Source organism: Chaetodon auriga, chromosome 20, assembly GCF_051107435.1.
Source record: "Chaetodon auriga isolate fChaAug3 chromosome 20, fChaAug3.hap1, whole genome shotgun sequence".
Taxonomy (NCBI): domain Eukaryota; kingdom Metazoa; phylum Chordata; class Actinopteri; order Chaetodontiformes; family Chaetodontidae; genus Chaetodon; species Chaetodon auriga.
Genome location: NC_135093.1, coordinates 11,600,399 through 11,624,442, shown reverse-complemented (window position 1 = coordinate 11,624,442; position 24,044 = coordinate 11,600,399). Strand labels below are relative to the sequence as shown.

At 44.0% G+C, this 24,044-nt stretch overlaps 2 protein-coding genes across 2 annotated transcripts; both read left to right on the top strand.

Annotated features, from left to right (window-relative positions):
- The first annotated feature begins 1,642 nt into the window (after positions 1-1,642).
- On the top strand, positions 1,643-9,004 carry cog7 (component of oligomeric golgi complex 7). Its single transcript, XM_076759373.1, has 17 exons — positions 1,643-2,140; positions 2,958-3,106; positions 3,333-3,449; positions 3,736-3,904; positions 3,998-4,080; positions 4,193-4,315; positions 4,504-4,702; positions 4,790-4,917; positions 5,055-5,209; positions 5,322-5,438; positions 5,517-5,582; positions 6,229-6,415; positions 6,544-6,684; positions 6,845-6,928; positions 7,139-7,253; positions 7,834-7,977; positions 8,063-9,004. The coding sequence occupies exons 1-17, from the start codon at positions 1,975-1,977 to the stop codon at positions 8,227-8,229; spliced, it is 2,310 nt and encodes a 769-aa protein (XP_076615488.1). The 5' UTR covers positions 1,643-1,974; the 3' UTR covers positions 8,230-9,004.
- An 823-nt stretch (positions 9,005-9,827) lies between these two features.
- Positions 9,828-23,841, top strand: LOC143338748 (ubiquitin carboxyl-terminal hydrolase 31-like). The gene is made up of 16 exons (XM_076759372.1): positions 9,828-11,261; positions 14,031-14,168; positions 14,428-14,516; positions 15,127-15,219; positions 15,496-15,631; positions 15,994-16,144; positions 16,362-16,542; positions 16,633-16,744; positions 16,833-16,927; positions 17,592-17,669; positions 17,843-17,972; positions 18,210-18,329; positions 18,499-18,724; positions 19,241-19,399; positions 19,496-19,648; positions 19,766-23,841. The coding sequence occupies exons 1-16, from the start codon at positions 10,704-10,706 to the stop codon at positions 21,307-21,309; spliced, it is 3,963 nt and encodes a 1,320-aa protein (XP_076615487.1). The 5' UTR covers positions 9,828-10,703; the 3' UTR covers positions 21,310-23,841.
- The last annotated feature ends 203 nt before the right edge of the window (positions 23,842-24,044 follow it).

Below are 24,044 nucleotides of genomic sequence, written 5' to 3'. Positions count from 1 at the left end.
AGGCCTCCATGACCTTCCAGAATCCAGCCAGAGCAGCCAGATAGACCCCTTCCTTCTTGTCCAGGATTTTGTCCTTCACCACTTCAAGTGCGTAGACCAGGCCACACAAGAAAGCAAATATACTCACTATCCAGCCATACAGGCATTTCAGGCAGGCGTAGAAGTTGGCATAGGTAATGGCGACAGAGACGGTCATGAGCGTAGAGGACATGGCCATCCCCGTGGTGAAGTCATTCCAATGCATGCAAAACATGTCGAGTATGATATCGAGCTTAAACATCTCAATAATGGTGATGATGAGGGTCATTATGGGGCAGAAGGCCCAGGTGAACATGGCGTAGATCCAGTAGGTATGGCTGCTCCCTCCTCTGAAGCCGGCCAGGACGAAGGTGGCCAGAGACAGAATGATCTGAGCCATGTGGAGCGCGCCTCGGCCAGATAACAGAGAAGAAGGGGTGAACACCGCTTTGGACAAGTTGTTCTTCACTTCATCAATTATTCCCATCTTTAAATGAGCTGAAGAGCAATTGAAGCACCTTTGTTTTGTACGTCCTCCCCAATAGCTGCTGCAAACAGGCTGAGGTGTTTGATGAGTGGTTTCCCGTTGCTTTACTGTCTCCCAGCTCCACTTCCAGTCCTTTACTGCCTCTCTGGTTTGCATAATATACATGAAATAGAGTGTGTGTAGTGATAAACGTCTACTGCAGCAGATAACGAGAGAGCACGGCTGTGTAAAGCCAGTATTCTAACAGGAGCACTATTACAGAAAGGCAAACATAACTAATCCATGATCAAACGCGAATAGAAATTTATCATCTATGGGCTTAAAAACCAACACAGGATGCACCACACACAGTACAGGATGGACAGTGGTTTTCCGGATGGGCAGCAGACTTATACTCATATGTTGACTGCTTTTCCTGGGGAGTCCTGACACTCTCTGTAAGGACCATATGCCAGCTGTTTCCCCTCCTATGGTAGATCCTAAGAAACACTAGGCTAAGAAGTAGGTCTACATTTTTACAATAGGCCACTACATTTTTTTTAGTCTTTCTTGTTCCTCGGACTTTAAAGTGAGGAACAAACTATGTTGAGATATATTCAGAGTTATGCACCCATGCTGTTTTTATTTTTGCTTCAATGGTAAACAGTTGACATAAACAGATTACTGTCATAATACATAAAATCAGAGTGCAGTTTCATGCTTAGCTTTACTGGCTGTGAGACTCGTTTATATGGTCGCCTCAAGAGGGAGGCAGAGTGCATATACTCGTGCTGCGGACGTGTACATATATTTTAATGATATAAACATTTCCAACATTTGTACTCAAACGTCATCTTACTAAGCTAAAATATCTCACGGGCAGGACGTGTTTGAGGGATTGCAAAGCCCGAAAGACAAGTTAAGGACAAAAAAATCTAAATATAATATAGCTACAGGAAAAAAAAAAAAAAAAAAAAAGGTTTCTTCACGGATATACTTATTTGTGACACTGCTTCAAACTAACCGATTTACGTGTTCCCTTTTCTTTGCCAGAAGTGATATATCTTCTTTTTAAAAGACATAAATTGCTCCAATTTGTTGACGAAATGCTCTTCATTGTTGTTGACAAAATGTATTCAGCAGGTCAATTTGTTGCGCGCTTGTTTCTGGGGAAGGCAAATCGATAGCACAAACAGGAAGTTGTTGTCAAGTGTCAATAGCAGCACTGCTAGCATCAAACATTTAGAAATATGTCTCTACTTTTCATCCTTTAGAGCCGTAGACGTTTAAAAATAACTCTGGAGGAAGCCGTCGCCTTGTTGGAACTATATTTAGTTGTAATGATAATTTCATTTTCCTGGGCTATTTATTTTATATTCGTGTCGAAGCCATTGTTTGGGAAGAATTAGCTAGCGTTAGCAATGTGTCGATGACACAGACTGCACTGCAGCAGAAGAGTTTCTCGCACGCACGTAAGTGAAGGAGGCCAGATGGATTTCTCCAAGTTTCTGGACGATGACTTTGACGTGAAAGACTGGGTGAATGGCGCCTTCAAGGTTGTGCAGAAGGACGCGCCGGGGAAGGCGGACACACACGCAGCCACACTGGTCATGAAACTGCAGCTTTTCATCCAGGAAGTCAACAATTCCATTGAGGGTGAGTGGCTAAAGTAAACTAATGACAGCTGGAACACTCTGTGGCATGTCGGCTGAACAGTGCCCGTGTTTTCTCCTGCTGTCACCCAGCTGCCAGTTCATGAGGTACAGGTAGCTAAATCATCTGCCACAGTTGTGCAATTATTCCAACTGACTGCGTTGTATTCGCTGAAGTGAGAGGTGTCCATGATGTTCTGTCCACTCTATCTTTGTCAGTGAGGGTAGTCTGAAATAACACCTCTCAGTGTAATGCAATCCAATTCACTAGCAACACAAATAGCTTCCAAAATGGCCATAAAAAAACAAACAAACAAAAAATGGCTTTATTGAATGTTGTTGGTGTTATATTAGCTGATAAACTGGTAACTAAATGTATGCCATTGTTATAATTCATCAATTAATCGTTGCAGCTCCGCAGCATATAGACCTAGTTGCCAGTTTATTATGTGCACATCAAGCTAAAACTAATGCAGTCTGAACAGTCCTGCAACAAATCCTCCCGTCATGAAGGTCATGATGTCCAGTGTTTGTTAAACTGTTTTAGAGAGGTGATGTTCCAGCTGCTAAAGTGTACTGCATTATGCAGAGAGGGGTTTTAGCCTGACTTCTCTGATTTAAATGACATGGTATATAACTGATAATTGAGAAATCTCACCAATCTGTAGAAGGTGTAGAAGTGAGTTGGTTAGGTTTTGCATGTAACAACTGCTTGCAGTATCTTCTTAGATTGGCACCATCTATGATGTAATATTGTGATAGTTACACTTTTCCCATCACATGCTTCATTAACTGAAAGACTGCTGTATTTCTGTGTGTAGAGAGCAGTAACCAGGCCCTTCAAAATATGCCCAGAGTGCTGCGAGATGTGGAGGCTTTGAAACAGGAGGCGTCTTTCCTCAAGGAGCAAATGGTTCTGGTCAAAGAGGACATCAAGAAGTTTGAGCAAGACACTGTGCAGTCAATGCAGGTGTGCAAAAGTTCAATCACTGTATCATTCATAGCATACCTGAAGTATATTCACAGCTCACAAGTCACACATTGCATGTAAAACAAATCTATATGATTAACCCTGATATTATGATAATGTAATCATTTCTTTCATGATAAGCTCTGTAATAGTTAAAGCACAATAGTGGCATAAAGGATATTTGTTAGGTTTGAGTCTTTTGTATTGTGTGGTACCTGTTCCCCAGGTCCTGGTGGAGATAGATCAGGTGAAAAGCCGCATGCAGCTGGCAGCCGAAGCTCTGCAGGAGGCAGACAAGTGGAGCACGCTGAGTGCAGACATTGAGGAGACCTTCAAAACACAGGTATGAATGAAAGACACTGCCGCAGGATTTCACTCGCTGCTTAATTTCACTCTAATGGCAATGTAGGGAAACATATCTAAAGAGAGAAGAGATGTGTTTATTGCCTCTAAATAGAGATGAAAACGAGATATAGGACTTCTTTCCTCTACATTGTCCCATCACAGACTGTATTTAGGTCAGAAAAGGGCACTGGAATGTTGAATGCCTGAGAAGCGGCAGTGTAGTGTGAAATTAATGGTATTGTTTTGGTGACATAAATCACAAATATGTTGTCTTCCTTTTGCAGGACCTTGCAATAATTTCCTCCAAGCTGACCAGCATGCAGAACAGCCTGACCATGTTAGTGGACACACCGGACTACTCTGAAAAGTGTGTCCACCTGGAGGCTCTGAAAAACAGACTGGAGGCCCTGGCCAGCCCACAAATAGTAGCAACCTTTAATTCCATGTCTATAGGTACGAACCTATGGGAAGTGCTTTCGTTGCTCAAATGTATTCACTCTCAGTGTACGTTAAGCAGATGAATGTTTACATGTTTTTTCTCTGCAGACCAAGCCAAGCTGTTCGTTAAAGTCTTCACAGAGATAGATCGAATGCCACAGCTCCTTGCCTACTACTACAAGTGTCACAAGGTAGGTACCAGGCATTAATAATTAATTAAAAAAGAAGCCATCACAATCTGTTATCTGCATGGTGTAGGCATGCTCTAATGTGTATTTGTGGATGGATGTTTGGCACCTCCAGGGCCAGTTGGTGAGCATATGGCAGGATCTCTCTCAGAGCGAGCTCAGTCTGAATCAGCAGCTGTCTGAATTCTATGACACTTTGCTCTCCTCGTGGCACTCTCAGCTTCAGTGGAGCAGCCAGGTGAGACACACTGCAGCTCCATGACAGACCACTTCCAGCAGTGCTCACGCTCTGTTTGAAATTGCTGAATTGTGATCAGTTAGAAAAAATTTCATGCCAAATTTGGCCTTGTAAGTTTATTCTAAATGTACTTGTTTAGCCATAATGGAAATCTGTCAGTGCTGTTGCTTGTTTAATTATTTGCACAGGTGTTCAAGAACCCGTATGAGGTGGTGACAGTGTTGTTGATCCAAACTCTGGGGGCCATGGTCCCATCCATCCCTGTGTGCTTGAGCACGGCCGTGGAGCGGGCAGCCCAGGAGCAGCGTCTGGACACCCTGCTGGAACTCCATCACACCACTTCCACCTTTGGACACAGCCTGGAGGCCGCCATGCTGCCACACCTGGGTCTGTGCATGGATGAGACATGACAGCAGAAACTGTGCATGTGGGTGGAGTTAGGTCCTCACGTTCTGTGTTCCTTTGTCTGCCCAGGTGAGAATAATCTGCTGAAGGTGAACGAGCTGGTCTGTGCGCTGTATGACCCCTACAAACCTTATCAACTGCAGTATGGAGATCTGGAGGAAGCTCATCTCCTGATCCAGATCAGTGCTGTACCTTTGGTTAGACACCACACACACACACAATAGATTTATCGAACCCTTTACTGCTTATTGAAGCCATCACTGCTTTCTGATTCTCTTCCTATTTGCAGTTCCACCTCTTGTTTAACACGCTCCATATCCTCTCCTCTCTTTAGGAGCATGGGGAGGTAATTGATTGTGTGGAAGAGCTGAGCCACTCTGTTGGCAAGTTGTTTGGCCTGACCAACGCTGCTGTGGACCGCTGTGTCAAACTGACTGACGGACTGGCCGTGTGTGGTCTCCTCAAAGCCCTCAAAGCCCTCTTCACCAAGTAAAGATCCTTTATTGTCACAGTCATATATGCGTTAATCCCTTTGTTTATTTCAAGTGTGTTCACTGTTAATGGATTTGTTTTGACAGCTTTAACATTTTGCTTCTTGCAGGTATGTGTCGGACTTCTCCACAACACTGCAGTCAATCAGAAAGAAGTGCAAACTGGAGGATGCTCCGACTTCATCTGTTTTCCAGGAAGACTGGACAGCTTTCCAGAACTCTGTCAGGTTAATGAGTTTTTACACTTTACATAGCAAAGTGTCGTTAGTTCAGTGCTGATTGTTGTGTTTCTTTGTCTTTTGCAGGATTATTGCCACTTGTGGAGAATTACTGAGACAGTGTGGAGCCTTTGAGCAGCAGCTGTCAAACAAGTAAGAGAAATGTTTATACTTTATGTTTCACAGTGTTCTAGTTGTTTCCCTTTGCCCTAAACCATTCACCTCTTTGGGGCACGCTGTCAACAAGGCACAATGTTGGATTTTAAAGTTTCTCCCCAGGCATTGATTAAAGCCCTAAAAGCTGAACGTCAAACTATCAAACTAGACGTCTGTCTCTGCCTTCTAGCAAAACAGTGCTGTGGAAAAAGGCTACTGCAGGCTACAGTTTGGCTCTTGGATTTTCAGACCCTTTGGCAGTACATGAACGCTCACTATTTCTCCTTTTGCATCTTTGCAGCCGAAAACTGAACATGTCTCTGTCACTGTTTGAAAAAATAGTCAAACTTATCTTGAGGCTGATACCCCTCGTTTCACCGTAGCCCTACCCTGCAGGTTGACAGGATTGGTTCCTTACGTATACGAATGAATCCGGGGCTCTCTGAATCCGTGTTTGTCTTTGGTCCATCACTGTTCCAAGGGGGAAATACTCAGCCATGGCATTGCCTGCTTATTGCATGGTATGCCTTGTGGCATATAAAAACACCATATGGACATGTTAACAAGGTTAAAAACATGCCTTTCGTTGGAGTGGGTCTTGAAGGAATTGCGTGCATGCTCTGAGCATCAATCTTTCCCATAGGATCCTGGGCACGGCGGGTAAATACTTGTCAGAGTCGTATAGCCCACGCAGCCTGGCAGGCATCCAGGAGGCCAGCTCCACAGAGAGGAAGAGCGCCACCAAGAACCCCTGGCAGGAGTACAACTACCTTCAGAGGGGAGACATGGCTGAATACAACAGCCTGATGGAGGTCCTCTACTCCCTAAAGGTATGGAGCAGGGATAGATTCAGTTTAATGGGAGAACTGGCTCTTGTTATGCTGTGGCGCATCATCAGGTGGTTTATCAGCAACCTTCTGCAGCTGTTTTAATGCAACTCTTTGCTTTTACCTCGCAGGAGAAGGGCACAGGTAACTCCAGTCTGTTAGCAGAGCCCAGATCTGCTCTGACCAGACTCAACCAGCAGGCCAACCAGCTGGCCTTCGACTCCGTCTTCCTGCAGATCAAACACCAGCTCTGCCTCGTCTCCAAGATGGAGGTGATTAGGTGTCAAGTTTCTACATGATTTGATTTGAAGTACTGATTGACACCAGTGCATTGCTAAGAGCTTTTGGATCGTGTGCGTGCATGTGAATTGGGAGTGTTGGACACGCTGCTTCTATTTTAATCTCACCTCATACTGTTTGATTCGTGTTCAGAGACAAGAGGCAGCTGGTTTTGGAGAGAGCTACACAGAGGACCTGCCTACTTTCAGCCTGTCGCCGCAGGAATACATTACAAATGTTAGTCAGGTTTGCCTAAAATATAAGTCCTGACGTTCATTGTGTGCAGTGGAAATTATTTAAAACAAACCAACATGACTCGCCTTATTAGATGAAGTCAAACTTGTGCTCTTTTTGTACAAATTCACAGCTAACACGAGCACAGAACATATAATACTGCAGCTGCACACTCGAGATATATCAAACTAGATGTCTGTTTGTGCCCTCTAGATCGGACAGTACCTGATGTCTCTGCCTCTCCACTTGGAGCCATTTGTGACTCAGGAGGACCCGGCGCTAGAGATGGCCCTGCATGCTGGGAAGCTGCCTTTCCCTCCAGAGCAAGGTTTCTGGCCATCAACCCTGATTGTCCTCTCAATCTGAAGCTCAACATGACATTTTCTCTTCTCTGTTCTCTTGTTTCTTCATTGCTCGCTGCTGTTTCTGCTTCTTCTGCAACCAACAAGATGCAATTTGACACCCAGATAACACACACACACTGCCCTGTGTCCCTGTTAGCTTAGCAGACATGCAGTTTTATTTGGAAAATGATCACAGGGTCTGAAATCTGTGATCACATTTATCATTATTATTAAAAATCTCTATGCACTCCCAATTGCAAGATGCAGCATTGAGACGGAAAGGAAATATAGCTCATTTTGATTTAGAAATAAATCAGTTTTTGGTGTATGTAGGGCAAGTAATGACTAAGCAGAAGAATACACCCAGTGATACAGAGCACATTACTCTGTAAGACAACTCATCTATCGTGAAGGCAAAGAGCTGAGAGGTCCAATTTCTGTCAGCTAAATGTGCCACAGGACTGTTCTTTCTTTTTCTTCTTCTATTCTCCACACAATCGCTAACTCGCCTTCCCTTCACACCTTGGGTATGACGCACTTTTTTAAACGTCTCTTCTGTTTCAGGCGACGACCTTCCAGAGCTAGATAACACAGCCGACTACTGGCTCGGCTCCATCGCTCGGGCGACCATGCAGACCTACTGCGATGTCATCCTGCTCATTCCCCAGCTGGGCGCCCATTCCACGAAACAGCTGGCCACAGATATTGGTACAGTAAGAAATTCCTTATGGTGGCGAAGCAAAGCAAAGGGGAATTCTCCCAGTTAAGCTGTATGTCATCTCCTGCTCCACAGACTACCTGAGCAACGTGATGGACGCTCTGGGCCTGCAGCCCTCCCGCAGCCTGCAGCACATCGTCACCCTGCTGAGGGCCAAACCAGAAGACTACAGACAGACCGCCAAACTGCTGCCCCGTCGCCTGGCCTCCACCATCGCTGCCCTCCGATGCATCGACTACTAACAGCGAGGGAAGGGAAGATGGACCCTGTAGGTATAGTGGCTGCCAGAGCAGCACCCGGACTCGCAGGCATTTTTGACCCATTCCCAGGTTGTTGACAGGATGAAGAAGATTATATCAATAATAGTTGGTTTCCATGTTACAGCCAATTAAGTCTCAAATTTTGGGCTGCGGCATTTTAGGATTATAGTCCAAATGGGATTCATGGGGATGATAACAGATTGAAATCAGGGTGGTTCAGACTTTTTTATACTGATTTTTGTTGAGCGTGACTTTGAATGATGTCTCACCGGTGATGATGCCTTCAAGTCAAGCCAGAGGGTGAAAGCCTCTTGACTAGACATCCTTTTATTTCTGCAGTTTTAAGTTGCTGAAGCATCAAAGGAAGTAACAAAATGTACATCAGGGGATGCGTGAGAGTGTTTGATATCTATATGGCTGGTATGTATTTGTTGTTAATTATTTGTCATACTAATATAATTCATTCTATTAAGGTAATACTTCTGGTATGAGCTGTATTGTTTTCTGTTCAGTGAGCTTCAGGTGATGTAAAGGTGAAGGTGACGTAGTAGCGGCTGGGCACATGATATGGATAGTCTGCGTTTTCCCATATTTTTCCATGCAGTATTGTGAAAATCTCTGCATAAAACACAGACATCAACACTAAAGCAGAGCCTGTTGTGTTGCTTTTCTTTAACTATTTTTTATTCTTTAGACGAGTTTGTAATGTAATCAGTCTAGTTTAATAAACACATGGCCTTCTAAATCCTTCTCTCGTAACCCCGCACTGGTCCAACTGTCTGTGTGTCTCAGACGTGCTGCATTTTCACTTTTTTTTTCCATTCCTAACTGAAGTTGGACGTATTTGCACCCTCCAGTCATGAAAATTGGCATGTCTGTCACAGTCAGCTGTCGGGGGAATACATGCAGGAACAGACGACTTTACTGGAACATGCAGGTAAGACTGCTGACAGAAGAGTGGCACCACGAGTTTGGTCAAAGCTTGAAATCTTATATTTGAAGTAGCGCTGAAATTATTAGATTAATTAGGAAACTGTGGCGCTTTTCTTTGTCTCTGTGATAATAGATTGAGGAGATATCAATCTAAGATGTCATCTTGGGCTTTAGCTAATAGTCATAAGCATTTTTCACCCTTTTCTGATATAGACCCAGATAGAATCAATTAATAGAATAATCATATTAATTGATAGTGAAAATAATCTTACTGCAGCTCTAAATTGATAAAATGTATAAACAGATAGATAATGATAATGAATATAACATCTAGTCCAACCTTTATTTTAATTTCTGTCACAATAATTGACAAATAAGCTCACGGTGAGACCCCTAAAGGGTCTTGTAGGTATTAATGTTTGAACTATAGGTAACCTTTGTTCCTGCAGGGTTTTATAGACCCTTAAATTAGAATTACTATTTAGATTTTCAGTAATGATGCGATAATGCGCTGCCCAACTGGCGCTTGGCAGTGTCCATGCTGTCCAGAGATGTGGATGGAGCATCATCCAGCATCACATGCCGCTGTACCTGCTCTCCTCCAACATGGACCAGTGTTTGGCCCTGACGTCAGCCGTTACCGCCCTGCCTGCAGTGTCGGTGCCTACAGATGATGATGGAGACGGGAGAAGCGGCCTCGCCGTGATTCCCATCCGACGGAGGAATTAAGGCGCACAAAGAGTGAGACAAGTGTTAAAGAAAAAAAGGAACAACTTTTCGGACACGGACACCGAGACGTGCACCTTTTCACATCTGGCTCACGGAGAGATGCTGCGCGGCGGCCAAACGCGAGGGAGCGGCGGGCTGTGCCGCTCCGGTCGGGGTGTTCCTCAGTTTGGCGGAGCTCCCGCGAGCGCGCCCACTGTGGGGGCGATTTAGGGAAGACATCCACCGGGTAAATATCACCACCCCGTCAGTCCTCCGCATCACCGTGGATGCGATGTCCGGAGGTGAAGAAATACCTTTAACAGGGTGGAGCTGCGGCTGCTTTAATAAATGATGAGGAATTCCGCTCGTCACTCTCAGCCTAATTGTGAAAGGTGGATTTGATGTTTATGTCTGGCACGCGTCGTGTCCGCTGACACTCAACCACAGCGCCTTGTTTTCGAGTCTAAACGATGACACAGGTGATGTTATGTCACCGGACCGACCGCTAGAGATGATGGCCGCTGGCCGGTGCGGGACAACCCCGAGCGTTCGTGCAAAGCGCCCTGACAGAGGCTCTCCACGGAGGCTGTTTATGCAATCCGACGCAGTGTTGCAAGTGGGCTGATTTGATGCCGTCTCCATATGAGCCCCAGAACTGGCAGGCCTTTATGTTTCTGTGAAATATGCCCGGGCCTTGTGTAGAGCAACATAAAGTGGAGGAGCTGTCAGTGCATGGGAATGAGGCGACGCTCTGAAACAAGAGGGGCCCTCTGTGGAATTAAAGCGTAAAAAGCGGGGAAACCATCAGCCTGACCATGTCGAAAGTTGTCAGTAACAAAGAGAAGAAATCCTTCAGTAAGAAACTCTTCCGGAGGAGCTCGGTCCGCTCCGTGGGGAGCTTTATGAACAGAGTTCTCCGGACTCTGTCCACTCTCTCTCATTTCGGCACCGACGAGCAGGCCGCCGAGGACGAGAAGGACGACGCAACTTTGCTCCCGACCACCACCGGGGGGTCACTGCCGTCCGACGACAGCGACTGCGGGGGTTTCCCTTTCGGAGACAAGGTGCCGGGGGTCGCCGGGCTCAAAAACCACGGCAACACCTGCTTCATGAACGCTATCTTGCAGTGCCTGAGCAACACGGAGCTGTTTGCGGAGTACCTGGCTTTGGAGCAGTTCAAAGTGGGGGAGACGACCAGCAGCAACGACAAGGCCAAGGCCAACGGGGTGCTGGTGCAGAAGAAGGGGAGCCAGCAGCAGCAGCAGCAGCAGCAGCAGCAGCAGGAGGCGGGAGAGGTGACCGAGCAGCTGTCCGGTCTGGTTCGGGCTCTGTGGACCTTCGAGTACACGCCTCAGCACAGCAGAGACTTCAAGGTAGGCTTTGCATCCTGCAGGGGTCCTAAAGCTGGTGCACTACTATATGTAATACAACTACCAAATAAGACACACAGTATGCATGTGTAAAAACAGAGGGACTGGTTTTTGAGTGCATATTAGTTAGATCCATTTACCTGAGTAGAATAAAGTTTCCAGATGCCTTTTGTGCCTACTTTAATACTCAGAGGAACTTATAACAAACTGAAATGTCAGGTTAGGGTGTATTGATTTTTGTCATCAGGAGCCCCAGCTTAAACTATCTTAAATATCTTAAGTCTTACTCTCAAAAGAAGAGGGAAGTCAGGAGGGTTGTTGCAGATGGCCTTATTGATAACCAGCAGCCCCTCAGCCCCAGTTTGTGGCACCAATTGGGGCCATCAGCACCTCAGTGAACTGTGTTGGACAATCCTGCTTTTTCTCTCCTCTGTCAGTATCTATATCAGCATCTATAACACCAAATGCAGCAGTGAGTCTAAAAATAAGAATTTGAGTCTATTATTATGAAATTGCTTCATTTGTCAGACAAGGTCGGATGCAGAGACGATGCACTGGCGTTGAGTGTCTGGTTTGCTTGTCAGCCTTTTTATAGGAGAATAAATGAAACACAAAGTATTCCTGCACTGACATTTTGTTTTTTAAAGTCGGTTTTAGCTGGTTAGCTGAGTTCTATGTCTGAGCTGTAATAAAACTCTGAAAGGTTTTTTGAACTGCTTTATCGTCCGTCCCACACCTGTCTGCTTTTTCATCGTTTCGCCTCATAAACCTGCAGCACTGGAAAGTTTGCCTGTCACACTCACAAAGATTTCTTCTTTCACAGCAGGAATGCTTTACTTCGTGTGCCCTTTTTTCTGTCTGATCATCTACTTTCTTCTTTCAAAAGCTCAAAATACATAATAGAGAGGGACTAAATTGAACGGGGCCGTGCAACACATTGCTTATTCTTGGCAGTGTTACTATTTCTGTCCATTTTTTTTTCCCTACCTTGGTTGCCAGCCAGAGTACAAACTGTCTGATTGGATATAGATTATTCTCTTCAAAGTGAGAGGCCTTGAATGTGTTGAACTCGATATGGAAATGAAGTGCAAACTCACACTATCAGGCACTTTATGGAGGAAAATTGTCAAATTTGGTGCCTAATTTATGCTTTACTGAGTCCTGGTAGCGTATTAAAAAGCTAATGGTGACTCCTTTTTTATGATGATTTTCTGGTGCTGATAAAAAAAAAAAACATTTTTGGCTCGTACCATCCCAAACCGTTCCTTTTTAATACCATCATTCAGCATATGTTTTGATTTGAAAGTACTCAAAGCGTCTCTTTAAATTTGAACCTTAACTGCAGCTAATTGAACTTTAGCCAAAAATGCTATTTTTATGGTTAGTGTACATTACAGCTCAGCATGCACATGTGACAGTTTTGTGCCTCTAGCCTCTGACCACAATGTGAGTCTAAACTGAGAGCACTTAAAGATCATTAGCAAGACATCCGTAATAATACCACCAGGGAATTATCCACAGGGTCTCAGAGTCCATTTTACGCTCAGAAGCAAGTGGCTTGAGGATTATTTTGTCACACATCATCCAAACAGCTCAATCCACACAGAGACATTCACCATTTATGAAAAATTTGACTTATTGTGGCAATGTGATTGATGGCAAAACATATCCAGCCAATGGTGGCAGCCTGTAAACAATTTAATATAAATGAAATCAAATAGAAAAGTTAGCAATTTTGCCATCATCTAATATCGCAAAAGATCCAAAAACCATTTTATTTCTGCCAGGATGTTTCATTGTGCTAATCATATATTTACTTCAGGCAAACATCTGACATTTTATCTGTGAATTCAAGTACCCCTACCCCAGTCGTTGAGCCTAAACATATTAAAAAAAAAAAAACAAAAACCTTAATGGATACTGAGCTTCCATGATGTGAAAATAGCCTAAACAAAAATCAGTTCCCAGAAAAAATAGTCCCATAAAACAATATTACTATTTTAATTACTTCATCCAAGTAATGCAACTTATTACATTTATTTAGCATTTTGATTACATAACGATATTACATGTAACTAGCTATTCCCCAAACTGGCTGTTTTATAAGAGACACAGATATGTAAAGCAATGCATCATTAATATTCAGCCTGCATTTCACTTACTGTCTAACTCTTGTTTCCACCTTAAATTGGTCTCATCTTCAGAGGAGTCTACTAAGGCTTGGTTGACTTCTACTTTCATCCTCAGACCTTTACTTAGAGACGACCTCTGTGGCCACAGAAGGGAGGCTAGCTCTTTGTACAGAATGCTGACGCTGCCTCGGTAATGGCTTCAAAATGGGGAGGAATGGCCCATGGGACAGGCTGGGAAGGCACACAGTGCACAGTCCCCTCATATCTTTGACCTTGAGTGACATTTGATAGCCGGCAGAGGTGACTTTCCAGCTGCCAGCCCGGGTGCCTCTGTAGAGCACACACTGTTGACATCTCCAATAGCTAATTGTCAGTGAGGTTAAGCTGTCGATTTCCAGCCTGTGTCCTGGTTTTAAAAAGCTTCTCCACGCCTGAGTCTCACCATCGCCGGCACCTCTGTTGACCTTTAGGATTGTGCTGATCGTCATCCTGGTCAAACACACTGAATATTTTATGAAGAGGCAATCATGTAAAAAAAAGAAAAAATAGAAAGAAAGACACCAGCATTACAAAATCTGTTCTGTTTTAGGAGCAGTCTGCTTGCATTGTCACTTGTTTGTCCCGCTGTCATGTGCTGCAGAATGTGGTTTCAAAGAGCGCCCTGCAGTTCAAGGGTAACTCCCAGCACGACGCCCAGGAGTTCCTCCTCTGGTTGCTGGATAGAGTTCACGAAGACCTTAACAATATCGTCCATCCTTCCATCAGACCTCCGAGGAAGGTAAACAGCTGCTCAGAACACAGTTAGACATTAGATTTATAACATAATGGTACTCTAGATTCAGCTATAGACCAGCATAATGTGAATATCTGACCTTTTTTTACGTTATGACTGAATTTTGCTGCTTTTGTGTTTCCTAACTGATCAATATTGTAATAAACTGAATGTTGCAATACTATAAACTGCACTACTGATGACTCCTGATATTATGTTATTCTTGTTTGCCAATTAGTTGCTCAGTGTCGATCTTGTTTTCCAGCCTCCAGTAGAAGAAGAAACCGCCCCTGAAGGATCTCCACTACCAGCACCTGGCTCTTTTGTACAGGAGTTGTTTCAGGCACAATACAGGTAAAATATTCAGTTGCTGGTAATATAAACTGCTGATACTAAATCCTGACTTACTGCCAGCTCACTCATTCATGTGTTAGTGTTAGTTTGATATTTTTGGAAATACATTTTTTCGCCGGCTTACCCAGACTTGGATGAGAAGACTGATGCCACCCCCATGGCTGCACGGTAAATATGAAGCTGCAGCCAGTTAGCTTAGCACAAAGACTGGAAACAGGGGGAAACAGCTAGCGTGGCTCCAAAATTAACAAAGCCCATAAAGTCATTAGCATGTTTTATATTGTTTGTTTAAATTGTACAAAAACCAAGCTGTGTTTCACTGGAGTTGTGTCCTGTCATTATGTCCTGATTAAACAAATTGGATACAGAATGTTAATTCGGAAGCTTTAAAGATGGCTCTGGACGATGCCGGCCAGCTGTTTCCAGCCTTTATGCTAAGATAAGATATCCTGCTGCTCATATTTACTGTAGTCTACAGACATGAGAGTGGTATCAATCTTCTCGTTTAACTCTTGGCAAGTAAGTGCGTATCCCAAAGCCTTGAACTTTTCCTTTAAGATGTCACACTTGTCCAGCTGCATTTTATTATTCCCATCATGCCTCTCTGTAGGTCCTCCCTGACTTGCCCTCACTGCCAGAAACAGAGCAACACCTTTGATCCTTTCCTCTGCATCTCACTGCCAATCCCGGTACCTCACACACGGTAAGGTGACTCTGCATCTAGTTTATGAGTAAGACAATATCTGTCAGACTAAAAAAAAAAAAAAAAAAAAAAAAAAAGTCCCTGTTTCCAAAAATGCAATGAGACAAGATCCAGTCTGAACTGAGCATAAAAAAGAGTGTCAAACCCAGCCCAGACAAACACCATGAAAGATCTGACAGGAGCAAGCTAAAATTAGAAGATGCCGTCTATCTTTGAAACATCAGTCCAGCCGTTGTTATGAAACAGCCAATTAATTTCAGTTTTTCTGTGTTGCAGGCCCCTGTATGTGACAGTGGTCTACCAGGGAAAGTGCTCCCACTGCATGAGAGTCGGCGTGGCGGTGCCTCTCTCTGGCACAGTGTCCAGGCTGAGACAAGCTGTGGCCCAAGAGACCAAAATCCCTGCTCAACAGGTGCTGTCTTATTAGAAACTTCCCTCCTTACGGCTGTGAATGTATCAAAATGAAGAGGATTAAAGATAGTGTGTGCTACTTCCAGGAAACTGGAGAGTGAAGGAGTGTTTTCAGAGGGAGAATTTGATGGTTAAGTTTGTATTTGATTTACGTCGCAGTGGAAGACGAGGATCATCTCTGTTGATTTGAGCAGCGTTTTATCATCCGTGCTTTATAAACCTCTGCAGACTGCGTTTCAGAATAAAAAGCCTCTTTTGATATTTTTGTTGCTACCTGGTAGATTTTATGTTGCGCTCATTTTCACCAATTGAATTCATCTGAATACAAGCCGCACCCTGCTTTTCCTCTCCGTCTCTGCTCAGATCGTCCTCACTGAAATGTACTATGACGGCTTTCATCGTTCCTTCTGCGACGACGACGACGACCTTGAGATCATTCAGGAGAGCGACTCCATCTTTGCCTTCGAGACACCTGAGCTATTCAGACCTGAGCAGATCCGCTCCAAACGAGGCGGTACAGCATCCTGTTTATTCCCCAGAAATTAGTTTAGCCCTTTTTCTTATTATGCCAGTAGGAGTCGAGATTAGATTAGACATGGACTCATATACAAGTGCTTTATTCAGGGAGCCGCTACACACGCTGACCGGCCCTTTGGATTGATTTATGAAGCATGTTTCAAGTTTTCATTAACATTTCATTTACAACTTTACATTTTGTGTGTTTGTTACAGGGAGCCCACATGCAAATCTCAACCAGAACAACCTGAAGTATGGCACAGATAATAATAGGATATCCACACAAATACAAGAGCCGACGACTCCACCTCAGAGCCCCAACAAAAACAGTGGGCAGGCTGAGAAGATCGTGCTGTTGGTGTGTAACAGAGCCTGCGCTGGACAGCAAGGACGCAGGTACTGACGAACACTTGAAAAGTTTATTATCCCAAAGACTTCTTTAAAACTGATGCAGGTCAAACGGTTTTGTTTCTGTAATCCCTGCAGGTTTGGTAATCCCTTTATTTTGTATTTGGAGCGGACCGTGACATGGGATGTGCTTCAGAAAGAGATCTTGGAGAAGATGCGGCATCTTTTGCGCCCTGGAGTCTTTGTGCAGGTACACGGTCAGACCCTTTGATTTCAATCATCTTTTGACTGTGTTAACCTGTTGTGTTTTTTAACGTCTTATCCTTGGTGGTCTGTAGGTAGGGCCCTTCACTTTGCGTGTGGTAGGAGTGGTTGGAATCACATATCTCTTGCCCCAGGAGGAGCAGCCGCTCTGCCATCCCTCAGTGGAGAGGTAATGCTACTTCTCACCACCAGGGGGGAGTGTTACCACACTTGATTTGTCATTATATACTGTAAACCCTGCAGTGTGTCCAGTCCACTTCAAGTTGATTGAGGAGCTACAGTATGTAGGCTGACTCTTCAGGGATATTGATGTTAAACTATCTCCTGAGATGTATAATGGCTTGTCTGGTTTTATAGATTTTCTTGTGAGAAGGTGCTGACCTCTGTGGTTGTTGCATGGATTTTTTAAAATGAGGGGAATGAAGAAAAATGACATTTGCTTCTCTACTGCCATATGGAAAAAAAACTAAACAGAAAAAAAATCCTGGAGTATATAAGTTAAAGTTTGTTTGCTTGTTTGGTGTGCCAGAACTTATAAGTAGAATTTCCATTGATTGTATTGCAGTAGTCTTCATGACACCAACAAAAATCTAGAATCCAATGTGCAATTTAAAAAAACATGGTTATCATTACAGTCATCAAACATGATGCTACATTTCTGCTTTTTTGCATGTAAATCCTCTTACATTCATAGCAGTGACTTGCGGTGACTGAAACTTACTCCATTGTAGCCTCTAATCATTCTGTACTGCTATGATTCTGCATGTGAATATCAGCTAAATGAATAAAATGAAAAATATAACGTTGGCTTCTCCTAATCTAATTTTGAACAGGGCATTCAAGTCTTGCGGTCCTGGAGGGCCACCTCATGTCAAAATTGTCGTCGAATGGGACAAAGAGACGAAAGACTAGTGAGTGAGAGCTGGTACCAGCTGGAGCACCAGTCGCACACACTTTACAAAACTCATTGCAGATGTGTGATGTCTTCTTTCAGAGCTGTGCGTTTGAACATGAATACACACGGTAAAGGCCTTTTGAAGTTCTATGTGATCCCTCTGTGACTTGTGCCATGTTTTGCCTGCAGTCTGTTCAAAAGAACTGAGGATGAATACATCCCAGATGCTGAAAGTGTGCGGCAAGTAAAGGAGCAGCACCTGCAGCCGCAGACTTGTTCACTTGCCCAGTGCTTTCAACTGTACACCAAAGAGGAACAGGTAGGCTGCAGTAGCTCTGAGGTTATCACTGATACTGGATACATATGTGGATTCATTATGTCATTGTTTGCTGCATGCAAACATTCATTCACAGTGTTGAGTGAATTTTACAGTGGTAAGAAAAGTTTAGGCATCAATTCATATCTATATGATACAAAAAAACATGTGTAGGTAAACAGGTAAAAAGCAAATGCGATCATGAGTTTAGTTTCTAATTTTTTTTCACATTAATTACAGCTTGCTCCTGACGATGCATGGCGGTGTCCGCACTGTAAGCAGCTTCAGCAGGGCAGCATCAAGCTCAGTCTGTGGACCCTGCCGGACATCCTCATACTCCACCTGAAACGCTTCAGACAGGTGCCCATGTAGACAGTCTTGTAAATGGAGGTGCCAAAATGCTCAGATTTCTAAAAGTAAAAGAAATAAATGAGAATGAGAGATGAAGTATTTTCATATTCCTGTGGAGGAAATGCTCGTAGAGGAACTCGCTGTCAAATTAAACGCCCTGAATGTGTTCCAACTTCAGGATGGGGATCGACGGATGAAGATGCAGAACATGGTGAAGTTCCCGCTCACAGGCATGGACATGGCACCCCATATGGTGAAGAGGAGCCAGAGCAGCTGGAGTCTCCCCTCCCACTGGTCGCCATGGAGACGGCCTTATGGGATGGGCCGTGACCCGGAGGACTACCTTTATGACCTGTATGCAGTGTGTAACCATCATGGGACCATGCAGGGAGGACATTACACAGGTAACAGAGCAGCGTCAGCAACCAATAACCAATGGCGTATGATTCTTGTATTAAAGGGTCATTTTTAAACCTGGGCATGTTTTATGATCTAATGAATAATGGGTACAAAAAGTTTTGGAATTGGTCTTGTAGATTGTTTCAGCCAGCAGCCACGAAATGAGCTGCAGTGGCTGCAATGTAACCCTTGGGGGTAAATGCACTCATCAGACTACGTCGGCTTTTTTAATCACTGATATTTTCAGATTGTTATTCTAAGTGTCTCACAACATTATGGAAATGATCCTTAACAGAGATGGACCTTTTTGTTAAAGAGCAAGATCTTTTTTCTTTAACCAGACACAGCTGTTACGATATTGCTTGCTTCAAAGCCACCAGACTCCATTGACAAAAACAGTCATTTTAAACCAGCAGAGCTTAGGAGCTGCTTGTGTACCACTGTTTGTTTGTGTTATTGTGAGACAGTGATGTTTAAACACGCACGTTATTCATTATATTTTATTGCGTTGTGTCTTGTAGCTCACTGTAAGAACTCCATTGATGGACAGTGGTATTGCTTTGATGATAGCGACGTTCATCCTATGTCTGAAGATGAGGTCTGCAAGCAGACTGGTTACATCTTGTTTTATCAAAGACGTGCCACGATTCCCTCTTGGTCTGCCAACAGTTCTGTGGGAGGTAATTTTGATTGATATTCACTTGTACAATCTCTAATGTACGTGTTTAAATGTTCTGTGTGGAATATATTACACATGTTCACCTTCGGGACTTTAGGATCCACCAGCTCTTCTTTGTGTGAGCACTGGATTAGTCGGCTGATGGGTAGCCGTCCACCTAGCCAAGCCTCATCAGGTTCATCCAGACGCACCTCATTGGCTTCCCTCTCTGAGTCAGCTGAGTTTGCTGGTGAACGGAGCGAGGATGATGGTGAGAGACTTATCCAAATACACACAATTCCTGACTTGCTTTAAATGCCTCAAAATTGGCAAATATGAATATTTTCCTAAAGAATCTTTTATTGATGTGTATCTTTCTACCGTGCAGGCTTATCCGGCCGCCCAGCAGTGAGGGGTATGCAAAGACAAACATTCTCCTCAAGATCTTCCATTGCCAGCCCTCTGGCGCTCAGTGAAAATGGCACTAAACCATCCTGGTCCCACTCCGCTAAGCTCCAACTCCGTTCCAACTCTCCGTCACGCTTCTCCCTGGAATCCCACTCATCCTCCCCGACACTGGAGAGGATAGGAGAGGTGGTTGATAGCACGCTGTCTACGTCCTGTTTCAGTGGGTCCCCTAAGCCAGAAAAATTGTCAGGGGGCAAGTCAGCCCTTGCAGCTTCGGATAGTAATCCAGGCAGTAAGAGGCTGATTGAGCAGGTTCACTCCAAGGCTGTGGCACAGGCAGAACAAAGGAGCTCCATCCAGGCTGGGGATAACAACAACTTAGTCACTGCTGCTGAACAGGTCAGTCCTCGACACGGGGCAGCTGCAAAGGAGACGAAACAAAGAAATGGTGCTGCAGATAGCACTGGTGTTAAAAGGACCTCAGCAAAGACTGGGCTAGAGAGCGAAAGGAGTCCTAAGAAACGTCCTGCCACATCCTCAACGTCATCCAGCTCTCTGTCTCCTGCATCCCCAGCCATTGACAAGTTACCATCTCGCACACAGGCTAAGAGCGCAGCATCGCCATCAAATCCCAAGGACAAAAGCGATGGACCGCCTAAAACTAGTAAGGCTGGTTCCTCGAGAACAGCAACCCCCTCTAAGAAAGGGTCATCCCAAACCCCAGAGGTATTACATCCTGACTCTGGTCAGCAGAAAAAGAGTGGTTCTCCAGGATTACAAAGCTCACACCCTCAGAGGAGGACATCACCCAGAGGGGGAGGCGAGAAAAGCTCAGCCTCAGGAAGGACTAGAGCAGCAGACAGGAGCACAAGCCGTGAATCCTCACGGACCAATGCGGTCCCAGAGAGGAAGGTTAACTCTGGAGGTCCTCCCTCCAGGTCGAGTGCTGCTAGTAGAGCGGAGGGCAGGCCAGGCCGTGCTGTGGAGAACAAGGCTGCAGGCCGAAGCTCGAGCAGTAGCTCCTCAATGACTAGCCTCCGATCCTCGAGTGTGGGTGTTTCCTCTGCGAGCGCAGCCCCACCATCAAAAGGACCTCAAAGGAACAGTAAGACAGAGGATAAAGGTTTGTCCTTCTTCAAAACTGCTCTAAGGCCCAAAGAGACCCGAAAGTCAACAGATGGTGGGAAAGCAGGGGCAGGAGAAGCAAAAGCAGCTCCAGAAGATGGTGGTGGGGACGCAGCTAAAGAAGGAACTCCACAGGGAGCTGGCAAGAAAGCCCAGAATGTGGGCTCAGAGGCCCAGACTAATGTGACCACAGCCAAAGACAAGGAGTCCTCTAAGACGTCCGCTGCAGCTAAGCATTCACTGCTGCCCTCCACAAAGTCCAAGCTCTCTGGAGCAGAAACCACCACGCAGTCCTCTGCCAATGCAAAAGAGCCTTCAAAGAAAGAGCCTGTTAAAAAGACAATGCAGTCGAGGAAGATCCCCATCAACTCTACACAAACTAGCCAGAGGGCCAAGTGACGTTATTCTAATGGCCTGATAACAATCTCTCTAGTGCAGCTCTGAGGTGTTTTACCCATCAAACTAGACCAAGTGTCTGACAAACATCTTTAAAGCACCTGTAGCTTTTCAGTGGTCACTGAATACCAGCTGCCATACTGGACACTTACTGTCCACGTTGTTACATAGTTATGTAGGAATGGATTTTAACAAAGCACTTTGTATGGATTGCATTGATTTTGAGGAATATTATAATGTAAATAAGCATGGACTGCACATGTATTGAAATTATTGCCTTGTTCTGTCTGTAGCATAGTTGAGAGAAGTACATCTCAGTCGGAGGTGAAAATAAAAGTGACTTTGCACAAGAGGGAAAGCAGATATAAATGTCGAAAGGAACTTTTGAGATACATCAAACGTGGATTACTCAGTCACCAAAGGAAGTTTACTGGCAATTTTTAACGTGCTGATGCAGTGAAACACTGAATTATTTCCAAAAATCTTTATGTACAGCTCCCCTTCAGTATCGGGAGCCATATGTCAACAACAAACATCAGTGCCTCGAATAATCAAAGTATTTAATCAAAATTCTATAACTGCAGGTGTTGTTAAATTTTTAATTCAATTTTAATATTTACTAAGCACTGAAAATGTCATTTCAAGTAAATACAATTTAAGCCTATTTAACCTGAACTGCTGTTTACATATGCTCATTGATGTAGTAATCGTGCAACAGCCTTTAAGGAGTATTTTTGTGCAGGCAAAAATCAAGACTGTCACCGAGAGGCCGAGGAGCAGTGCAGGAATGAAGCATGTGTTGTTGGTGTTAAATGTCTGGAGACCTTGGTTTGTAATGGTTCTTAAATGTTTGTGTTCTATTTACCTGTAATAACCTGTTAGCCCTCAGACAGCCTCCCCCTCCCGTCACCACCTCTGCCCTCCAGCTGCTGATGCCAACACTTAACTGCGGTGCCCATGTTCCTCATGGGGCTCAGCCTCTTCAGACTGCCAGACATCTCCAAACATTCCTCTCAGATGAACACAGGGTTAATGTAAAAAGCCACTACGCACACAGACAACACAGTCAAAGACAGCTGGGATGCCTTCATGAAAAACCATACGTGTACATAGCGCATTATGGTGTGTTTGAGTCAGCCCATCTTCTGCCTTCACGCGTGACATCACAGCTTGTGCACACCTTTAGCTTGCATAAAGGAGTAGATCACTGAATGCACCGACATGGATTGGGAAAAGCTCATCACAGCTCATGAAGTATAAAGACAGTTGTTGCATGAAAAATTGCTTATGCATGCACTTAACTATGCAAGCAGACTCTTGCTAATGCCCACACTGAGTATGTAGACGTGCTACTCTTGGATGTGTATATATTTCTAACTGTATATTTTTCCAAATGCCAGCATCAGAGAGCATGTGAAGGCATCCTTTATTAAAGCTTTGTTTGCACATTTCTTCAAAGTAATATACATTTTGTATGAATGATAAGTATTGCTCATTCACCCCCTCAAAGTAAATCAACTCACTTGCAAATTAATGTTTTCTGTATTGTATTCATTTGTCTCACGTTTTGCTCACAATTTCCAACCTTTAACACCTTTTTAACAGGAGACTTTTTCTATGGCTTTGGCAACATAACATTGCTGCAGTTTACAAGTTGTGGTATAACTTTTATTTATCACCTGTAATAGCTTGAGATTCACAGTGTTTTACCAGATCTGTAAGAGCTGAGGAATTAAAATGACACTGGCCGTATTTTATACAAGAGGACAGGCTTGTTGTCTGTTCTAAATATACTCTATACAGTTTCAGGCCGGGACCATTCAAGACGAAATGCTGAGCTTATCCTTTATAACCATGCTGTCTTCTGCTTTTGTCTGAAAATCCAAGAAAGTATTGATGTGCAATTTGATATGATTTGTAATTCAGTTGCTGTATGATCAAACCTGTCTTAAAAAAACCTATAACAATACTGATATCTTGACAGATTTCACTGTGAAAGATTGTACTGGAAGGCATCATTAACTCATTTTGTAACAAGAGGCCCACCGAATACAAATTTAATAATTACAGTTGTAATGACAAGCATCAGTATTCTGCACTGATTGAATGTCAGGGCCACAGTCCGGGAGCAGCCGGACCACAAGATACTTCATATAGCTTTCTGACACATGGTGCAGAATAAAAGAAATCATTATCTTTAGTGCCTGGTGGCTACAGTGTGTTGATACTGTGCTGTTACATCCGACACATGCAGTATATGAACTGATAAACTGACATGCAGCGTGTGTGTCACATCACCATGAAACTTTGCCGTGTTGACGTAACAAAAGGGATGTATAAATACAACAAAGTGCTGCGTGGAGTGATTTATTTTCACAAATGCATGAGGATGATTATTATTTTTCCATTTATATTCTGTGATATAATGGAATTTTTTGACGTGTTCATCTTTCTGGGGGGGGGGGGTTGCAGTGTGTGTTGGCATTGATTTAGCAATGCAAGGCAAACAAAATAAAACCATGTCATTAAGTAACATTTTGTTGATGCGTGCCTTTTCTGGATGTTTTGGAACAGCTGCCTTTTAGCACATTTCTTTTTCCATTTCTCGTTGTCTCCACTTGGTGGAGCTCAGTGTTTGCCTAAAAATCTCAGTAGACACAAAACTAATGAGTTAGGGAAATAAAGCAACACTCACAACCTGAATTTGTCCCTGAGAAATGCCCTTCAGTTTGAACTTG

What these genes read in the sequence shown, in the direction of transcription:
- cog7 (XM_076759373.1), top strand. Translation starts at nt 1,975, where the DNA reads ATGGATTTCTCCAAGTTTCTGGACGATGACTTTGACGTGAAAGACTGG. An exon ending in AGCTTCAGTGGAGCAGCCAG is followed by an intron (nt 4,316 to 4,503) that starts GTGAGACACACT and finishes TTATTTGCACAG; the next exon opens with GTGTTCAAGAACCCGTATGA. An exon ending in CGCCATGCTGCCACACCTGG is followed by an intron (nt 4,703 to 4,789) that starts GTCTGTGCATGG and finishes TTGTCTGCCCAG; the next exon opens with GTGAGAATAATCTGCTGAAG.
- LOC143338748 (XM_076759372.1), top strand. Translation starts at nt 10,704, where the DNA reads ATGTCGAAAGTTGTCAGTAACAAAGAGAAGAAATCCTTCAGTAAGAAA. An exon ending in GATCCGCTCCAAACGAGGCG is followed by an intron (nt 16,145 to 16,361) that starts GTACAGCATCCT and finishes TGTTTGTTACAG; the next exon opens with GGAGCCCACATGCAAATCTC. An exon ending in TGCCATCCCTCAGTGGAGAG is followed by an intron (nt 16,928 to 17,591) that starts GTAATGCTACTT and finishes AATTTTGAACAG; the next exon opens with GGCATTCAAGTCTTGCGGTC.